Source organism: Chroicocephalus ridibundus, chromosome 21, assembly GCF_963924245.1.
Source record: "Chroicocephalus ridibundus chromosome 21, bChrRid1.1, whole genome shotgun sequence".
In the NCBI taxonomy this organism is placed as follows: Eukaryota; Metazoa; Chordata; class Aves; order Charadriiformes; family Laridae; genus Chroicocephalus; species Chroicocephalus ridibundus.
In genome coordinates this window covers 2,350,547-2,368,570 of record NC_086304.1, presented here as the reverse complement: position 1 = coordinate 2,368,570, position 18,024 = coordinate 2,350,547, and the positions used below count along the sequence as shown (strand labels likewise).

Below are 18,024 nucleotides of genomic sequence, written 5' to 3'. Positions count from 1 at the left end.
AGGGTGGGGGCTGCACTGGCCACCCCCGGGGTGAGTGAGGCAGCGCCGGACCCGTCGCGGAAGAAGAGCCGAGAGCCAAAAGTGGAAGAAAAGAAGGAAATTTAATCTTCGGAGTGCGTGGGTGACAGTCACGGGCTGGCTGCGTGTCCGGACCCACCATCTGGGGCCCCCGCAGCCCCCCCAAGGATGGAAGAACAGCAAGAACTCATTAACCCCCCCCAGCACCTTTATTAAACGGGTGCCAGTGCTGCCCCGGCCGCGCTCCCACCAGGTCCCCGAAAACCCACCCTGGGGGGGACCAAACCCCAGCGAGGCCGTTGGGGTGGGGGGGCAAACTGCGGCAAGGACCCGTCCCTGGCAGGGAGCTGAGCTCTACCAAAAATGGCTACAACCCCCCCGCCTCCCCACACCCGGGCACCCCACCGAGACCTGCCCAGGGACCCCACCTCCTCCTACGGGCCCCCCAGAAGCCACCGGGCGCCCGCTCTCATTTCGGGGAGCCGGGGGGCTGCCCGGCGGCGATGCGGCTGACCCGCTCCAGGACGTCCTGGGGGCAGAGGGGGGGCACGGCCTGCGCCAGCGGGCATTCCTCCACCAGGCTGTTCATGGGCGTGGGCGGCGGGACCACCTCCTCCTCCCCCGGCCCCCCGGCAGCCCCCGGCCCCCCTAGGGCTGCCCGCAGGATGGGCAGGACCTTCTTGCGCGATGCCAAAGCGTTGCCCTGGGCGTAGGTGCCCAGGCAGGGCCAGGGGCTCAGGAGGGGCTGGAGGTGCAGGGACGGCGTCGTCGCCTCCTCCAGCGCCCGGCACACCTGCAAGGGAGGGAGCGTGGCGGATGGAACCCCCCCCCAACACCTCCAAAATTGGGGGTTTTTGGGGGGCAAACCGCAGCTGAGAACTGCCCGGCTCCCACCGAGACCCCCGTGCCCAGGGTTTGGGGTGCTCGGGCCCCCCCACTCACCGTGCTGCGGAGGGGCTCGTGCTGGCTGTAGACCGCGAGCTGCCGGGAGGGCTCGTTGCGCTCGTTAAAAGAGATCGTCATGGCCACCAGCCCCGTGTAGCCCCGAGCCTGGCAGAAAGCATCCAGGTCCTGCAGCAAGCCGGGCCGGCGCAGGAAGGTCTGGAGAGGGGAGAGAGGCCGGTGTCACCTCGCTGTCCCCATTGTGTCACCCCCTGCCTCAGTTTCCCTCCCCCCTCCGCCCAGCCTCACCTCCAGGTCCACGTAGATGGCGCTGATGGCGAGGACCAGCTCATCGCTGGAGAGGACTTTGAGGTCCTTCCGCAACATCTGCTCCGTCGTCAGCCCTGGGAGGCGAGAGGGGCCGAGCGTGAGCCCCAGGGACACGTCCTTGTCCCCAAGGAGAGGGGTCTGTCCCAGGACCCGCTCCCAGCCAGACCCCGGATGCCCCCACCGGACCTGAGACGTCGAACTTGGCCGCTTGCAGGGCTTCGAAGACGGTGTCACGGGCCGGCAGCTCGGGGAACCTCTCCTCGAGCAGGGAGACACACGCCACGTCCCTGGGCGTCACCTTGCCGGCGGCCGGGCTCAGGTTCACGCAGTCCAGCAAGATGGTGCCTGGGGGTGGGGGGGACACACAACCGGAGGCCATCAGTTGTCAGTGTCCCCCTGGGATGGGGCTCAGCGGGGGCCGCCCGTCCTCACCGTGCAGCAGCGCGGCCGTGGGTCTGTCCAGCACCCCCGGGGGACCTTGGGCGATCCGCTCGGTCACCAGCGTGGCGCAGGAGCCCACCGGCTCCGCTGTCACCCGGCAGCCGGGAGCTCGGTCCCGTTCCAGCGGCCGGTGATCAAGGACCTCCACCACGGCCTCCTCCAGGGCGGCGTCGGCGCTGGCGGGTGAGACGGGGAGGGTGAGACCCCCAGCACGACCCCGGGGCGCCACGCCACGCAGAGCCTGGAAACCCCTTTTGTTCCTCTCCTCCTACCTTGAAAACACCCCGAAAAGGGAAAGATTTTACCCGCCCTGGGTCAAAATCAAGCGAGGAAAAAGCGAGGCTTTGGGTGGGTGGCCCCGGTTGTCCCCGTGTCCCTCCCCACCAACCCCGGCTCACCCGGGCAGGACATGGTGATCGACCAGCGTCAGGGAGAGCAGCCCGGAGCGGTGCAGCCCCCCCAGGTCGATCTCATCCCGAAAGATGAGGGAGGTGGCGGGAATGCCCTGCTCCCGCAGCGCGAACGTCGTCTCCGTCCGGAGGGCGAAGTCGGCACGAGGGATGTTCAGCACCGGGATGAAGGCGGCTTTGGGAGGCGGGGAGGTCTGCGGCAGGGGGGGTGACACCCAGTGAGGCGTCCCCCAAGCCAGCGTTTGTCCCCGAGCCAGTGGGCGAGCCTCACCTTTGCCAGGAAATAAGCCAAGGCCAGGGCCGAGACGGTGGAGTCCAGGTCACAGGCCTCGTTGCCCATCACCACGTGGATCTCCTGGTGACGCCGGACGTGCTCCTGCCGGGGCGGGAGGCATCAGGCGTGGCAGTGACACGTCCCCATCCTCCAAACACCCCCAAGCCAGTCCCTTCCCCTTCGAGGGGACATGCCAGTGTCCCTGGGACCGCTTGTCACAGACGTCACCCACAGATGCCACCTGCCAGCACCCATCTCCCAGCTGCCGGCGGCAGGGGATGGGCTCCTGGCATCCCCAAAGCTCTGACTGGCCCGAAGCCCTTGGGACGAGACCTGGCTGGGATCCATTTCTGGCACAAAAGCTTCACATCATTGGGGTACGCGCCCAAAACCGGGCGCATCGGGGCCCCGGGGAGAACGGGCAAACCCAGCTTGGCCACAAGCGGCAGCAGGGACAGGGACCTTCCCACCCCGGGGGACGCTGTCGCAGCCCGGGGAGCCTTTAGTAGTTTAACCCCAGACCAAAGCGGTTTTTCCACAGCCGGTGAGTTTGGGCCCGACTTCCCCCCAAAACACCACGTTTCACCCCTTTTTTCCTTGCCCACAGCAGCAAGAAAAAAGTCACCCATGTCACCCCGCGAATTCCCCATCCCCAGCTGCTGGCGCCCATCCTGTCACGCTCGGGGGAGCCGCCCCGTCTCCAGGCCCTTTTTCGGTGACAATTATTTCATGCCATAACCCAGATTCGCTCATTTATTCCGTATAAGCTGAGGAAGTAAACAACCGAGAGCCGCCTGCGGCACGACCCCGCAGCCGGTGGGGGACCTACGCCCGCGTGCTGCCAGCCGGGGGACGAGGCTGCAGGCTGGGGTGGGGGTGCCGGGGAGCCCCCGCCCATGGAAATGGCGTGGGGTGTCCCTGGTGCGGCTGTGCCACCCCAGCCTGGGCTGTCGCGGGGCCGGGGGGGCAGCACACAGCCAGCCCCTCTCTCCAGGGCAGACGGGTGCACCCTGCTCTCCTCGCACCCCAGTCCCCGGGCACCCCGTTTCCCCCTGCACCCTGCTCTCCTGAGCACCCGGTCTGCATGCGCTCCAAGCCCCCTGCACCCCAGTCCCCCATGCACCCTGCACCCTTCTTTCCCGGGCACCCCTGCACCCAGTCCCCGTGCACCCCACTCCCCTGGGCACCCAGCTCCCCCCTGCACCCTGCCTTCCTGGGCACCCCAAGGGCCTGGGCACCGAGCCTCTATGGACCCCATTCTATCCCCCCCCCGACACCCTTCTCCCCCTGTACCCCAGTCCCCTGGGCACCCCACTCCCCCCCAGCATTCAGTCCCCATGCACCTTGTTCCCCTTGTACCCCAATCCCCTGGGCACTCTGCTTTCCCTGCACCCCAATTCGCTGGGCAGCCCGTCCCCATGCACCCCACTCCCCTGGGCACCCCAGAGCCCCCCAGCCTCCCCCTGAACCCTGTTCTGCTGGGCACCCCAGTCCCCTGCTTTCCCCTGCACCCCTGCTTTACTGGGCACCCAGTCCCTATGCACCCCAATCCCTCCTGCACCCCAGGCCCTTGGGCACCCTGCGCCCCTCTGCACCCCAAGGCCCCTGCACCCCGCTTTCCCCTGCACCTTCCTTTACTGGGCACCCAGTCCCCATGGATCCAGCTCCCCCCCCGCACCCCAGTACCCTGTGCACCCCACTCCCCCCTTACACCCCGGTTCCCCCTGCATGCTCTTTTACTGGGCTCCCAGTTCCCCATGGATCCAGCTTCCCCCTGCACCCCACTCCCCCTGCACCCCAGTTTCCCCTGCACCCTCCTTTACTGGACACCCAGTCCCCATGTCCCCCCCCCCATGGCCCAGTTCCCCTGCATCCCAGTTCCCCCTGCACCCTCCTTTACTGGGCTCCCAGTCCCCATGTCCCCCCCTCCACGGCCCAGTTCCCCTGCATCCCAGTTCCCCCTGCACCCTCCTTTACTGGACACCCAGTCCCCATGTCCCCCCCACCATGGCCCAGTTCCCCTGCATCCCAGTTCCCCCTGCACCCTCCTTTACTGGGCTCCCAGTCCCCGGGCACCCCAAGCCCCCTGCACCCCGCTTCGCCCCCCTCCACCCCCCATCCCCCTCTACCTGCAGAGCCGCCCGGTTCCCCTCCACGAACCGCTCCATAACGGCGGCGAACCGCGCACCCAACCCCGCCCGGCCCAGTATAACCCAGTACGGCCCAGTACGGGCAGCTCCGCCCCCCCACCCCGCCCCACGGCCTCCTGTCAGGCCTCGGGGCGGGGCCTCCCGCGGGGGCTGCCGGGAAGGGGGCGGGGCCAACGGAGGGGGCGGAGCCCCCTCCGTTGGCCCCGCCCCCTTCCCGGCAGCCCCCGCGGGAGGCGCTGAGGGGGGGGCGGTGGGTGATGACGGGGGCGGGGGGGGGGGGCACCTCAAAAAACCCGAAAAAACCCGAAAAAACTCAACGCCCCCCGACACTCCAACACCTCCCCTCCGACAGCCCAGACCCCCCCCCGCCCCAGGCCGGGCCTGGTCTCTTTCCTAGCCCCCCCCCCCCCCCCCCAACTCCCTTCAAGCTGCGCCATCACTCGAGGTCACGGTGGTCGTGCGAGCTGTAGGCCCCGTCAGCGGGCGAAAGGGCAGCGGCGGGCTTCAAAATGAGGAAGAAAGCGGCAAATTGGGTGATTTTTTTTAATTTTTTTTTTTTTAATTTATTTATTCTATTTTCCTTTTATTACTGGTGCCACCCGGTGAGGCCTCGCCCGGGGAAGCCGCCCGTACGCCTTGGCGTGACGGAGGGAACTGGGGGTGTGAGGCTGCGGCCTGCGCTCCCCACCCTGCTTCCCTCCTCCTCCTCCTCCTCCTCCTCCTTCTCCTCAGGCTGTTAATCCGCCTTCCCCGGCAGAGAGCGTGGGGCTCGGCGGCGGAGAGCAGGCCTCTGCGCGGCCAGGGGGAAAGAGTAGGGGAAAAGAGGAAAAAAAGAAGGGAAAAAGGGGAAAAAAGAAGGGGGAAAGGGGGAATAAAGAAGGGGAAAAGGAGGGGGAGAAAGAGCAAAAAGGAGGAATAGAGAAAAAAAGAAGGAGAGAAGGAGCGAAAAAGAAGAAGGAGGGAGGAAAGCAAGCAAAAAAGAAGGAGAAAAGGAGGAAACCAACGAAAAAAGGAGGAGAAAAGGAGAAAAAGAAGGAAAGCAAGGAAAAAAGGGAAAAGAGAAGGGAAAAAAGAAGGCAAACGAAGGGGGAAAGGAATAAAGAAGGAAAAAGGAGGAAAAGAAGGAAAAAAGGAGGAGAAAAGGAGAAAAAGAAGGAAAACCAGAAAAAAAGAAGGGAAAAGAAGGAGAAAAAGGAATAAAGAAGGAAAAAGGAGGAAAAGGAGGGAAAAGGAGAGCAAAGCGGCTGCAGCGTAAGAGCGGGGCTGGGGGCACCGGGGGCTCTCGGGCGGCGGGGGGGGGGTGTTGGGGGGGTGACCCCCCCCTGTCCTGGTGGTGCCGCGGGGGGCGAGTGTGGATTGAGGGCGACACCAGCACTGTGGAGGCATTTTGGGGTGTTTTGGGGCAGTTTGGGGGCGGTGGAGGTGGGTCGGGGGGGCCCTGGGGTGACCCCCAGCCCGGTTCTTCCCCCCCCTGCTGCCGGGTGGGGAAACTGAGGCAGGGCGGCCCCGCAGCCCTCGCTCACCCCGGCCCACCCCGACGCCCGCGGCCAGGGCTGTGCCAGCCACCCCCGGCCGGTTCCACCGGCTCCCGGCGCCGCGCCGGCCCGGCTGGTGGTGAATTTAGTTATAAAGAATCTGTATGTACCTACTTAGTTAGTTATTAAAACTATTTATTTATCCACCCACCTACCTGTCCATCAAAAATATTTGTTACTTGTTTAGTGAATAATACTACTTCTTCTTTCCTTCCCTAGATATCTATTTAGCTATCAAGAATATTTGCTTATTTATTTCCACGGTATTCATTTATAGAGATTCTTTCTTTCTTTAGTTATGGATTTATTTATTAAGAATATTGATTCGTTTACCTACCTGTGAAGAATACTTGTTTATTTATTTACTAGTACTATGTATTTATTTATCTATGTATCTCTTTATCTCTGGAGAATATTTGTTTACTTATTTCTTTCTCTAGTTATCTCCGCACTATTTGTTTATTTAATGACTATTAACAATAATAATAAATAAATAGAGAGTTACCTTTGGGCGCCATCCCCTTCCTTTTCTATTCCCCCAAACCCTCTGCTCCGGCCCTAAAAGAGATGGGAACAGCTCAGAGGGCACCGACACTTTTGATTTTCTCCTTAGCTTTCACCACCTCCCCCAAAAAACCCTTTTCCCCCCAGTTTTCACCCTCCCCAGGCGTTTCCATCACAGTTTTTCGCCGCTGTCACCTGTATCCCTCTCGGAGCATCCCCGGCTCCCCTGGGGATACGGGGGGCTGCACGGAGACCCGGTCCCTGCGCAGGGTGAGCGTGGGGCGGGAGGAGGATTAGGGGCTCAGGAGAGCTCCGGGTGAGCCGGCGGGGGTGGCCGTGCCGTGGTGGGGGCACTGGGGGGGGGACGACAGGGTAGAAAACCCAGTGGAAGCCGGAGCGGCTGCGCTGCTGCCTGCACAGAGTGTTTTAAAAACCAAATTTCCCAAATATCTCGAGTATTTCAAAGCCAAATTTTTCATCTCTCGTGAGCATTTAAAAGCGGAAATTTCCCAAATCTTTTGACTGTTTAAAAGCCGAATTTCCCAAATCTCTCCGCAGGAGCATCCTCACCGGGCTGAGTTTGCAGGAAATCCCCGGGGGAAGCGCGGGACTCCGACTGTTCCCCCACGCTGCTTCGGCTTCATCGAACCCCTAAATCCCTCCCAGGTTAGTTTGGGAGTTTCCCTCTTTCCTTGCAAGCAGGAGGCAGACAGAAGCCGCACACATCCGTGGCATTAGGTTTTTTTAATGGCGATTTAGAGGCGTGAGCAGCCCAAGTTTTATTTTTCATTATTTTGATGAATGTAAAGGGAGGGGGGAGAAAAAAATCTGAGCTAAACGAGCCATACCTGGTCAACAAATTGGACTAATATATATATTTTTTTTTTCTTGTAATACCCAAGTTTTACCTTCTGAGGGAGAGGTTTGGGATGTGGCTCTTCCTGGAGGGACCCGGAGTGTTCCCAGGGGCCTGATCCGGACCCGCTTGAGGCAGGACGCCACGGTGAGGGTCCCGCTGCCGTTTGCTCTGATGGAGCAGCCACCCAAGCGGGAAGGGACAGTCCCTGAGCAGGAAGGGACAGTCCCTGAGCAGGAAGGGATGGTTCCCGGGTGGGAAGGGACAGTCCCAGCCCCTGCCAGCAGTGAAGGGACCTGCCAGCTCCCAGAGGAGGCCATCAGTGGAGAAGAAATGCCAGCTGGCGGCCAGGAGAGCCCGGCACCAGATGGCCAAGCCGCTGTAGTGGATGTGCCTTCCAGCCCCGGCGTGGGGCAGCCGGGCTGTGCCCCACATCTCCCCTCTGATGAGCAGCCGAGGGAAGATGCTCCCGAGAAGCAGCCCACGGAGGGTGGGGGGGCCTTGCCGGGTGCCCCCGTGCCCTGCCCCGGTGCCGGGGTGGTGGGGGAGCCGGCAGAACCCCCCCAAGCCCGTACCCCAAGCCGGGAAGCAGAGGCGGATTTTTATTGCGTGAAGTGGATCACCTGGAAAGGCGAGCGGACGCCCGTCATCATGCAGAGCGAGAACGGGCCTTGCCCGCTCCTGGCCATCATGAACATCCTCTTCCTGCAGTGGAAGGCAAGCGGGGTGCGGGGGGCGGGGGAGGGAGATTTTGGGGGACTGGCGAGGGGGGATTGGGCCAAGTTTCCCCCCGGGTGGTGAGGGCACGGGGATGGGGACGGTCTCCAGCCTCTCTGTGCTTGCAGGTGAAGCTGCCGCCGCAGAAGGAGGTGGTCACGGCCGAGGAGCTGATGGCGCATTTGGGTGAGCTCCGCGAGGACGCCGGCCCCGCTGGTGACACGGCGCTGTGCCACGGTGACCCGCTGGCTGGGGCCTGACCGCGCTGCCTTGCAGGGGATTGCATCCTGTCCACCCAACCCCGGGAGCCGTCGGAGGGGCTGCAGCTCAACTTCCAGCAGGTGGGGAGCGAGGCCGTGGGTCACCCAGCCGAAAAACTCATCCCCGCCCCCAGGTCTTGGGGAGCTCCGGTGGCCTTGGGCACAAGACTTCGGGTGCCTTTGTACTTCCTGAACGAGCCCCCCTTGCTTCTCCCCCCGCCCCCCCCAGAACATCAACGACACCATGATGGTCCTCCCCAAGCTCTCGACGGGGCTGGATGTCAACGTGCGGTTCACGGGCGTCTCGGACTTCGAGTACACGCCCGAGTGCATCGTCTTCGACCTCCTCAACGTCCCGCTCTACCACGGCTGGCTGGTGGACCCCCAGGTGAGCTGGCCCCATGGCCGTCCTACTGCCTGGCCGGTGGCTTGCGTGGGTCCAGGGACGCGAGGGAATGATCCAAGGGCTGGGGCACCTCTCCCATGAAGAGCTGGCGTTGTTCATCCTGGAGAAGGTGACCGGGAAGAGCTTTCAATGTGTAAGAGCGATTATAGGAAAGATGGAGAGAGACAGTTTACCATGAGCTGTTGTGACAGGACAAGGGGCAACGCTTTTAAACTGGAAAAGGGTGGGTTTAGATGGGACATAAAGAAGAAATATTTGATGGGGAGGGTGGTGAGCCCCTGGCCCAGGTTGCCCGGAGAAGCTGTGGCTGCCCCATCCCTGGAGGGGTTCAAGGCCAGGTTGGACGGGGCTTGGAGCAACCTGGGCTGGTGGGAGGTGGCCCTGCCCAGGGAGGGGGGGGGTGTGTCTAGATGGATCTTTGAAGATCCTTTCCCAACCCAAACCTTTCTGTGATGCTACGGGTGGGGCTTTCAACCTGATCTAGTGGACGACGTCCCTGCCCATGGCGGGAGGTTGGAGTAGATCATCTTTGAAGGTCCCTTCCAACCCAGACCCTTCTCTGACGGGTCCTTCCCCATGGTGGAAGCCACCAGCTCAGCTTTTTGGATGTTCCTGTGGTGGAGCAGTGGTCCGGCTGGTTGGGGAAGGTTCAAACTGACCCATCCTCGCCCTGGGCTGCTGTGGGTGGGAGGGCAGAGCCCCTAGACCCGCTGCTGACCACTCACCCCCTGTCCCTTCCCCTCCCCGCAGAGCCCGGAGGTGGTGCAGGCCGTGGGCAAGCTGAGCTACAACCAGCTGGTGGAGAAGATCATCACCTGCAAGCAGGCCAGTGACTCCAGCCTGGTGAGCGAAGGTAACGGCCCCCCGCCGCCCGGCCGCCTGCTCCCCGGGGGGGCTGGATGTCCCGTCCCACCCCGCTCTCCCCCCCAGGGCTGGTGGCGGAGCAGTTCCTGGAGTCCACGGCCTCCCAGTTGACCTACCACGGGCTGTGCGAGCTCACGGCCGCCGTCAGGGAGGGTGAGCTCAGCGTCTTCTTCCGCAACAACCACTTCAGCACCATGATAAAGCACAAGGTGTGGCTCCGGGCCCTGCCCCGGCTTCCTTCCAGCTGGGGGCACAACCCCCGCACCCCCCCGCCAACACTGGCTGGGACCCACCGTCCCCTCTCCCCTCTCCCCAGGGCCACCTCTACCTGCTGGTGACGGACCAGGGCTTCCTGCAGGAGGAGCGGGTGGTCTGGGAGAGCCTCCACAACGTAGACGGAGACAGCTGCTTCTGCGACACTGATTTTCACCTCAGCCACGCTCCGGGCAAGGAGGGGGCCACCGCGGCCCCCCCGGATCACCACCTCCAGCAGAGACAAGTGGACCAGGTAGAGGGACAACCGATGGCGGCGGGGAACACCTGGGTCCTGTCCCACCTCTGGGGGGTGCCGCAGGGTTTGGGCCCGTGGTGCTGAGCCCCCCCTTCTCTTTTTGCACCTCCCCCCCCCCGCCCCCCCCCAGGATTATATGATCGCCCTGTCCCTGCAGCAGCAGCAGGGACAGGACCCCTCCGCGCTCAGTGACCTGGAGCTGGCGCGGCAGCTGCAGCAGGAGGAGTATCAGCAGCAGCAGCAGCGTCAGCAGCAGGTCCCAGTGCAGGTACCCGGCTGCTTCTCACCCCTCTGTTCTGTCCCCCCCCCGGCCCCGGGGTGATGCGGGGTCCCCGCGGGTCCTCAGCCCCCTCCTTGCCCCGCCAGGGCCACGCGCAGCCCGGTGGCCGACCGGCCGGAGAGCGGAGGCAGCGGCAGAAGCCGGACTTGGACTGCACCCTCCTGTAGCGCCCGGCCCCCGTGGGGGGCAGCCATGGGGGTCCAGCCCCACTGTGGCCACCCCCCGGCTTCCGGATGGTGTCTGGGGGGATCCTTGCACCCCAAGCCCCCCGAATCCCCGCTCGCCTCTGGGGAAACCCCATGGGGGTCCCTGGGGACAGGAGTTGGGGGCGGTGGCACAGGAGGGGGTGTCCTTCCTCACCCACCACTGCGACCACCTCAATCTTTACAGTGGCCTTAACAAGAGGGGGGGGTCCCTACTTGGGGGGGTCCTACCCCATGCTCTGAGATGTGGGGGGACACATGTCTGGGGACACACACACACACACGCGTGCGTGCACCCCGATGTCTGAAACGTGGCCTTAGCCCTTGGCAAATAAAGGAGTTGTCCCCATGCACAGGGGTCCGGCCGGCTGACATCAGTGGGGGCCTCTGACCCATGGACATGCGGGCTGGGGGGGCTTGGGGGGCTGATGGGCCCCTCCGCACCCCACAGACACCTGGCTTTGGGGGGTGGGGGGGGTTTGGGGTGACGGGACCCTCCATGCCCCATGGACATGTGAGTCTGGGGGGCTTGGGGCGGGTTGATGGGACCCCTCTGCACCCCGCGGACATGTGACTTTGGGGGGTTTTGGGGTGATGGGACCCACCGCACCCCACGGAGACATGAATTTGGGGAGGTTTGGGGGAGGGGGGGGGTTGGGGTGAGAGGGCCCTCTGCACCCTGCGGACATGTGGGTTTGGAAGGATTTGGGGGGGTTTGGGGTGATGGGACCCTCCGTGCCCCATGGAAATGCAGGTTTGGGGGGATTTGAGGGGTTTTGGAGGGACGGGACCTTCTGCACCCCATGGCCATGCGGGTTTGGGGGGATTTCGGGAGGTTTGGGGGGGGGGATTGGGGTGACAGGACCCTCGGTGCCCCATGGCCATGCGGGTTTGGGGGGATTTCGGGAGGTTTGGGGGGGGGGATTGGGGTGACAGGACCCTCGGTGCCCCATGGCCATGCGGGTTTGGGGGGATTTGGGGGGGTTTTGGGGTGACGGGACCCCCCGCACGCCACGGACACGCGGGCTGGGGGTCCCCCCCGTGGGGTGCAGCGTCGCGGCCGGCAGGGGGCGCCCCGCCCCGGGACACGCGCCGGCTTGCGGGGGGGGGGCGCGGGGTCTAGGCGGGGGGCGCGCCCCGGCGATCCGCGGCCCGGCGATCGATTGCTCAGGCCTTCCGCCCCGCCCCGCCCCGCTCCCCTCCGGGCCCTACGGCGTTGGCGGTGACGTCACTCCCGCCGCTGCCTGGCGCGGGGCGGGGGCGCGCGCGCGCGCGGGGCGGCGGGGGGGGGGGCCGCGAGCGGCAGCGCGAGGCGGCGGCGGCGGCTCCGGGCGGCGGCGCGTGAGTGGGGCCGGGGGGGGGGGGGGGGCGGTGATGGGGCCTCCGGGGCCTCCGGTCTCCGCCGGGGGGGCCGGGCCGGGGCGGCTCGGGTCGGGTCGGGGCGGCGGCTCCGGCCGGGCCGCGGGGCGGGGGGGGGGGGCGGTTCCCGGTTCCCCCCCCCCCCCCCCTTCCGCGATCCTCCGGGCCTCCCCGTTATGGTGGGCCCGGGGCGGGCGGGGCAGGGCCCGGCGCGGTGGGAGGGAGGCCCGGAGGCGGGGGAAGGGGGGGGGTCGGGCTCCCCCCCGGAGCCCGTCGGGGCTCCCCCCCGGTGCTCCCCGGCCGGCGCCCCGAGCCGCGATCGCGGGGGGGGGACGGTGGGTGTGTGAGGTCGGTGCCCCCCAGACCCGCTGCCAGGCCCCGGGCCCGGTCGCCGTCCCCGCCGCGGCTGGGGTGCGGCCCCCTGGGCGGGCCCGGGTCTCTCCGGCCGGGGTGACCCCCACCGAGGGGGGGCGACGCGCTCTCCGGGAGCCCCCGGTGCGAGGTCCCGGCCGGGCTCCGGTGCCCAGCGACGCCCCCGGCCCCGTTTTTTTCTCCGTAGCTTAAAAATGTCAGGATTTTCTCACTTTCCAGCTCCTAAACTCACCTCGGGGCAGGGGGTGGGGAGCTGACGGGGCCTCCCGGGCCCGGCACCGCTCCCTCCCGGGGCCATCGGCGGTGTCCCGGGGGAGGAGACGCCGCCGGCCCTGACCGGGGCCTCACCCCGAGCCCTCCCACGCCGCGGCTGCCGCCCGCCCCGTTACCGACCCGTTACCGCCCGCGGCGCCGCCGGCCCCAAAACCGCCCCCCCCGGCCCCGACGCAGCGGGAACCGGGCCCACGCTGCCGCCGGGGCCTTGCGAAACCGGCCCCGGCCGTTCCTTTCTCCCCGCCCTGCAGCGAAGCTGCCTCCTCCCCGGCATCAACCCCGGCCCGGCGGTGGCGGGGACACCCCCCTCCCGGGGGGACGGGGACACCCCTCGAGGGACAGGAACCTCCTCCCCGGGGGGACGGGGACACCCCTTGAGGGACGGGAACCCCCCCTGGGGGACAGCGATACCTCCCCTGCCCCCCGTCCCAGCCCCACGGAGGGGGGTCCCGGGGGGGGGGGACGTGGGGACACCGGCCGGTGCCAGCGTGGACGCGCTGGGATGCCCCGGCCCCGCGGTGACGGTGACACGGTGGCCGTGGGGCCCAGCGGGAGCCTTTTTTGAGCCACAAAAGTCCTCTTTGTGCCGCCGGCAAATCCCTAATCCCGCGGCGGGGGGCCGGCGGAGGGGGGGGGGCCGTGCCTCAGTTTCCCCCTACCCCACCCCGCGGCGCTGGGCCACGTGCCCGGCGTCACCCCCGCGATGCCACACGGAGGGGACCGTGGCGGGGGGGGGGGGGGGGGGGGGGGGGTGTCCCCGTGCGGTGCCGTGGGGGAAGTCCCGGAGGCCAGGACGGTGCCGGGGCTCGATCCCGGTTAATCATCACCCGCTGACCTCTCGCCCCGGGGAACAAAGTCCCTCCGTGCCGCAGCCCGGCACCGGGCGGCACCGGGGGCGTTTCAGCAGCCCGCAGACCCCCCGCTCCCCACCCCCCATCCCGGCACGGGGGGCATTTCACCGGCCCCCCACCCCCCCCCGACCCCGGCGTGGGGCTGGGCCGGGGGCTCGCGGGGAGCCCAGGTGGGGTCTGGGGGCTCCGGCTCCAGCCGGGGCTCTGCGGACGGAGCCGGCGGCACGAAGCGGGGAGCGGGGTACGACCGGCTGCCCCCGTGGGGGTGCGGGCCCCCCCTCACCGCCCCCCTTTCCCCCCCCCCCCCCAGCATGTTCCAGACCCTGTACAGCTATTTTTGGTGGGAACGGCTCTGGCTGCCGGTGAACCTCACCTGGGCCGACCTGGAGGACCGGGATGGGCGAGTCTACGCCAAAGCCGCCGACCTCTACATCACCCTGCCCTTGGCCTTCCTCTTCCTCGTCGTCCGGCACCTCTTTGAGACGTGAGTCCCTTCCCCGGGCGGGGGGGGGACACACACACCCCCCCCTTTCCCCCCCGCGCCCCCCAGCCCTGATGCAGCCCCTCCCCATGCGCGTGGGGACACGCTGCCGTGCCCCCTGGATGCGTCACCGTGTCCTCAGCCCGCTTGGGGGTGGCGGCTGCACCCCAGGGGTCCTGTCCCTGTCCCTGCGTGTGTGTGTCCGTCCCCCCCCCACCCACCCCCCCAGACCTCGCTGGGTGCCGGGGACCTGCCCCACACAAGCCCGGCTTTGTGCATCCTCGGCCGCCCTTATCGCGGCACCGTCGGCGTTTAAGGAGCGATTTGTTGGGCAAACAATGGCGGGCCCAGGCCAGGAACAGACGGGGCTTTGTTGGGAGGGCGGGAGGAGCCGGGGGGGGGACACCCTTCGCCAGGGTGGGGGCGGCCCCGCTGCTCCCTTGCAGGCCGGTCCCCCCACCCTGGGGTGACAGAGGGACCTGGGGGGGTTCCCCTCTGGTAAAACCCACCTTGGAGAAGCAGCAGCGGGATGGGGAAACTGAGGCACCGAGCGGCTGGGGGGTCCCTGGGTGGCTTTGAGGGGGTGACGCCAGCCGGGTGACACAGAAATGGGGACGTTTTGTGTCCCCTTACTCCTTCCCCAGGTACGTGGCCACCCCACTGGCCGGGCTACTGAACGTCAAGGAGAAGATCAGGTTAAAAGCCACCCCCAACGCCGTGCTGGAGAAGTTTTATGCCGCCACCACCAAACACCCCAAGCAGGTGAGGGGACAGGGAGGAGGGGGGTTGTCCCCAAAAGGGGCTCACCGTGGCCCCGCGGCGGTGACGTCCCTGCCGTCCCCAGGCCGACGTGGAGATGCTCTCCAAGAAGAGCGGCTGCACGGTGCGGCAGGTGGAGCGCTGGTTTCGCCGCCGCCGCAACCAGGACCGGCCCAGCCTGCTCAAGAAGTTCCGGGAGGCCAGGTGAGACCCCGCGCCCGGCGTCACCGTCACCCTGCGACGGTTGGGACTGGAGGCGGGGGGGGGACGACACCCCCGCTCGGCTGGGAACCGCCCCGGGAAGGGGGGAAATATGGGGCTGGTGGGTCCGTCCTTCTCCCTCCCTCGCCCCGGTGCCCCTCTGAGGACCGTCTGCTTCCTTTTTCCAGTTGGCGATTCACGTTTTACCTTATTGCTTTCATTGCTGGCATGGCTGTCATAGTGGATGTAAGTGGCGGCCCCCCCCTTGTGCGCCCCTATCCCCCCCCCACGCCGCCCCCCAGGCCCCCTTTAACGCTTCTCTGTCTCTCTCCCCTCCCGCGTCCCGCAGAAACCCTGGTTCTACGACCTCCGGGAGGTGTGGAACGGGTACCCCATCCAGGTGAGCGCCCGTCCCATCGCCCTCCCGCCGCCCGTCCTGCTCCCCCCCGGGACCAATTGCGCTGCTGTGGTGGTGGGGGGCAGGGGAACCGGAGCCCCCGGGGGGGGGGCGGGAGGGTCTCTCCGGGGGGGGGCGCACGGCGTCTCTGGCAGCCGCGCGGGCCGGAGTGATGCACGGGGAAGGGGGCTGCGCGCCGTGGGGGGCGGAAGGGTCCCCAGGATACCCGTGGGTCTGGCTGGTGGCCACGCAAGGGGATGGACCCCCCCCCGCAATGGGGCACGTGGAGGATCTGCGCCCCCCAGCCCGTCTCTTGGCTTTCAGAGCATGCTGCCCTCCCAGTACTGGTACTACATGATCGAACTCTCCTTCTACTGGTCCCTGCTCTTCAGCATCGCCTCCGACGTCAAGCGCAAGGTGGGCTGCGGCGCCGGGGGGGGGGGGCTCTCTGGGGACGGGGAGGGGGGGGCAGACACAGGGACGTCCTGGCAGGGTTTTCTTCGCCCTCGAGGCGTGGGCGTTAGGGACCCGCGGGCTGCGAGGGGCTGGGGGCCGAGATCCCGGAGAGACGAGAGGGACGTCGGGGTGCTGGGGGCGGGAGCCGGGCTGCGGTAACCACCCCCCCCCACCCCCCCCCCGCCCCGCTCCCCCTCCGCAGGACTTCAAAGAGCAAATCATCCACCACGTCGCCACCATCATCCTCATCAGCTTCTCCTGGTTCGCCAACTACGTCCGCGTGGGGACGCTCATCATGGCCCTGCACGACTCCTCGGACTATCTGCTGGAGGTATTGTCCCCCTCCGCGCCCCCACGGCCGTGCCTGTGTCCCGCCTGCCCTCCCCGACTCACCCCCCCCGCCTCCCCCCCCCCCGCAGTCTGCCAAGATGTTCAACTACGCCGGCTGGAGAAACACCTGCAATAACATCTTCATCGTCTTCGCCGCCGTCTTCATCGTCACCCGCCTGGTCATCCTGCCTTTCTGGTGAGCGCTGGTGGCTGGCGAAAGGGTGGGGAAACTGAGGCGCGGGGTGGGGAGACCCACCGGGACGGGGTGTGGGGGGGCGCGATGGCGGTCCCTGCCCCTAAGGGGACTGCTTCTCCCGGCAGGATCATGCACTGCACGGTGGTTTATCCGCTGGAGCTCTACCCTGCCTTCTTCGGCTACTACTTCTTCAACTTCATGATGGCGGTGCTGCAGTCGCTGCACATCTTCTGGGCCTACCTCATCATCCGCATGGCCCAGAAGTTCATAACTGGAAAGGCAAGACGGAGGGGGGGGGGCCTGGGGGCGGCGCGGGGTGGATCTGCCTCAGCAGCAGTGGAGGTGGTGGGGGGGGGATGGGGTTTGCGATGGAGACCCCCAAACCCTGCGGCCGGATGGCACGTGGCTTCCCGAGTCCTGCGGAGCCCCTGGTGGGGAGGAAACGCGGTGGTTGTGATGGGGGAAACTGAGGCACGGCGGGAAAATGGGGGGGGTCACTGACCAGCCCCCCCCCGCCCCGCCTTCTCTCCCCCCCACAGGTGGTGGAGGACGAGAGGAGCGACCGCGAAGAGACGGACAACTCGGAGGAGGAGGAGGAGGCGGCGGCGGCGAAGAACGGGCCCCTCTCCAACGGCCACCCCGTCCTCAACAACAACCACCGCAAAACCGACTGAGCGCCCTCGCCCCGTCTCTGCGCCCGCGGGGGCGGCCGGGGGCCCCGCCGGAGGCCAAAAACCCGTGAGATGTCAAATCCCACCGATGCCACCCTCGCCAAGGTCCCCGTGTCCCCCCTCCATCTTCTCCCCTCCCTGCTCCGACGGAGCAAACCGGGACTCCCCGGAGAGCCCCTCTCGGCCCCCAGCCCCCTCCGGAGTGGGGCCGCGGCTCCGGGGGTGGCAGCGGTCGCTGCTTCTCCACCTCACGCTCACCGTTGGTGCCCTTTTTCTGCCTTTCACCTGCTGCCTTAATCCACTGCCGTGCCCCGGGACGGGCAGAGCGAGGAGGGCTCCCGCCGGCGTCCCCCCCGAACCCCCCGGCCCCTCGCCGGGCTCCAGCCCCACCGTTACTCCCCCCGTTTCCCGGGGCGGGGAGCGCGTCCTCAGCAGCTGCCTCTTCAAATCCTGGGAAAAAGCCCCTTTCCCGGCCCGAGCCCTGCTCCGGCTCCGCCGCTCTGGGAGGGATGGGGAGGGGGGAACGGGTCGTGTTCCGGGGGTTTCGGTGACGGCGTGACACTATGGAAGTTCTTGGTGGGGGGGCGGGAGAAGGAAACCGCGGGGTTTAGTCACTACGAGCGTCTCACGGAGGAATTTAATCCCCTCGTTTTTCTTCTGTAAATGGGTTTTGAGTCTTTCCCTCTCCGAGGCCTTTCCCGGTCCCTTCCCCCGGCTGTAACAGGACAAATTTGCAACTGATTTTTTTTTTTCTTTTTTTTTTTTTTCTCCTCTTTCTATTTATTTGGAAGACGGAAGGAGCCGGGCTTTGGCTCTGCCTCCCGCATCCACCCGGGATGCTGCGAGACCTCCCAGCGCGGAGGGGTTGGGGGGGCAGGGGAGGGGGGGGGGGCCGGGGGGGGGTGGGAGGGGGAAAAGGACCATTAACCAACGTCAGACCAAAACGTGTTTTGTTGTTTTTGTTTTTTAAAAAAAATAAAAGGTTAAATATATTAAAAGTTAAAAACTAATAAACTTCAGTAAAAAAAAAAAAAAAA

The 18,024-nt window shown here is 66.3% G+C and overlaps 3 protein-coding genes across 6 annotated transcripts; 2 read left to right on the top strand and 1 right to left on the bottom strand.

The window, feature by feature from the left end:
• Positions 1 to 82: 82 nt before the first annotated feature.
• On the bottom strand, positions 83 to 4,653 carry PRUNE1 (prune exopolyphosphatase 1). The gene is made up of 8 exons (XM_063357403.1): positions 4,485 to 4,653; positions 2,353 to 2,457; positions 2,070 to 2,275; positions 1,663 to 1,847; positions 1,417 to 1,575; positions 1,210 to 1,304; positions 961 to 1,119; positions 83 to 811 (listed from the first exon to the last, which is right to left on the bottom strand). The coding sequence occupies exons 1-8, from the start codon at positions 4,521 to 4,523 to the stop codon at positions 488 to 490; spliced, it is 1,272 nt and encodes a 423-aa protein (XP_063213473.1). The 5' UTR covers positions 4,524 to 4,653; the 3' UTR covers positions 83 to 487.
• Positions 4,654 to 4,855: 202 nt separating this feature from the next.
• Positions 4,856 to 10,998, top strand: MINDY1 (MINDY lysine 48 deubiquitinase 1). 3 transcript variants are annotated; one of them, XM_063357385.1, is made up of 12 exons: positions 5,069 to 5,756; positions 6,692 to 6,814; positions 7,103 to 7,210; positions 7,447 to 8,117; positions 8,246 to 8,303; positions 8,394 to 8,458; positions 8,607 to 8,765; positions 9,534 to 9,636; positions 9,714 to 9,856; positions 9,964 to 10,155; positions 10,289 to 10,426; positions 10,525 to 10,998. In XM_063357385.1, the coding sequence occupies exons 4-12, from the start codon at positions 7,575 to 7,577 to the stop codon at positions 10,603 to 10,605; spliced, it is 1,482 nt and encodes a 493-aa protein (XP_063213455.1). In that variant the 5' UTR covers positions 5,069 to 5,756; positions 6,692 to 6,814; positions 7,103 to 7,210; positions 7,447 to 7,574; the 3' UTR covers positions 10,606 to 10,998. The 3 variants fall into 3 exon arrangements, with proteins under 3 accessions (XP_063213454.1, XP_063213455.1, XP_063213453.1); XM_063357384.1 differs by lacking the exons at positions 5,069 to 5,756; positions 6,692 to 6,814 and adding an exon at positions 4,856 to 5,038; XM_063357383.1 differs by lacking the exon at positions 6,692 to 6,814.
• Positions 10,999 to 11,892: 894 nt separating this feature from the next.
• Positions 11,893 to 17,865, top strand: CERS2 (ceramide synthase 2). 2 transcript variants are annotated; one of them, XM_063357376.1, is made up of 11 exons: positions 11,893 to 11,982; positions 13,807 to 13,980; positions 14,622 to 14,739; positions 14,822 to 14,940; positions 15,126 to 15,183; positions 15,287 to 15,337; positions 15,659 to 15,751; positions 15,993 to 16,121; positions 16,210 to 16,316; positions 16,442 to 16,595; positions 16,856 to 17,865. In XM_063357376.1, exons 2-11 carry the CDS (start codon positions 13,808 to 13,810, stop codon positions 16,988 to 16,990), a joined length of 1,137 nt encoding a protein of 378 aa, XP_063213446.1. In that variant the 5' UTR covers positions 11,893 to 11,982; position 13,807; the 3' UTR covers positions 16,991 to 17,865. The 2 variants fall into 2 exon arrangements, with proteins under 2 accessions (XP_063213446.1, XP_063213445.1); XM_063357375.1 differs by lacking the exon at positions 11,893 to 11,982 and adding an exon at positions 13,382 to 13,666.
• The last annotated feature ends 159 nt before the right edge of the window (positions 17,866 to 18,024 follow it).

What these genes read in the sequence shown, in the direction of transcription:
- MINDY1 (XM_063357384.1), top strand. Translation starts at nt 7,575, where the DNA reads ATGGAGCAGCCACCCAAGCGGGAAGGGACAGTCCCTGAGCAGGAAGGG. An exon ending in TGCAGCTCAACTTCCAGCAG is followed by an intron (nt 8,459 to 8,606) that starts GTGGGGAGCGAG and finishes CGCCCCCCCCAG; the next exon opens with AACATCAACGACACCATGAT. An exon ending in CTCCAGCCTGGTGAGCGAAG is followed by an intron (nt 9,637 to 9,713) that starts GTAACGGCCCCC and finishes TCTCCCCCCCAG; the next exon opens with GGCTGGTGGCGGAGCAGTTC.
- CERS2 (XM_063357376.1), top strand. Translation starts at nt 13,808, where the DNA reads ATGTTCCAGACCCTGTACAGCTATTTTTGGTGGGAACGGCTCTGGCTG. An exon ending in GTCCGGCACCTCTTTGAGAC is followed by an intron (nt 13,981 to 14,621) that starts GTGAGTCCCTTC and finishes CTCCTTCCCCAG; the next exon opens with GTACGTGGCCACCCCACTGG. An exon ending in GCATGGCTGTCATAGTGGAT is followed by an intron (nt 15,184 to 15,286) that starts GTAAGTGGCGGC and finishes CGCGTCCCGCAG; the next exon opens with AAACCCTGGTTCTACGACCT.
- PRUNE1 (XM_063357403.1), bottom strand. Translation starts at nt 4,523, where the DNA reads ATGGAGCGGTTCGTGGAGGGGAACCGGGCGGCTCTGCAG. An exon ending in GGAACCGGGCGGCTCTGCAG is followed by an intron (nt 2,458 to 4,484) that starts GTAGAGGGGGAT and finishes CCGCCCCGGCAG; the next exon opens with GAGCACGTCCGGCGTCACCA. An exon ending in GATCACCATGTCCTGCCCGG is followed by an intron (nt 1,848 to 2,069) that starts GTGAGCCGGGGT and finishes CTCACCCGCCAG; the next exon opens with CGCCGACGCCGCCCTGGAGG.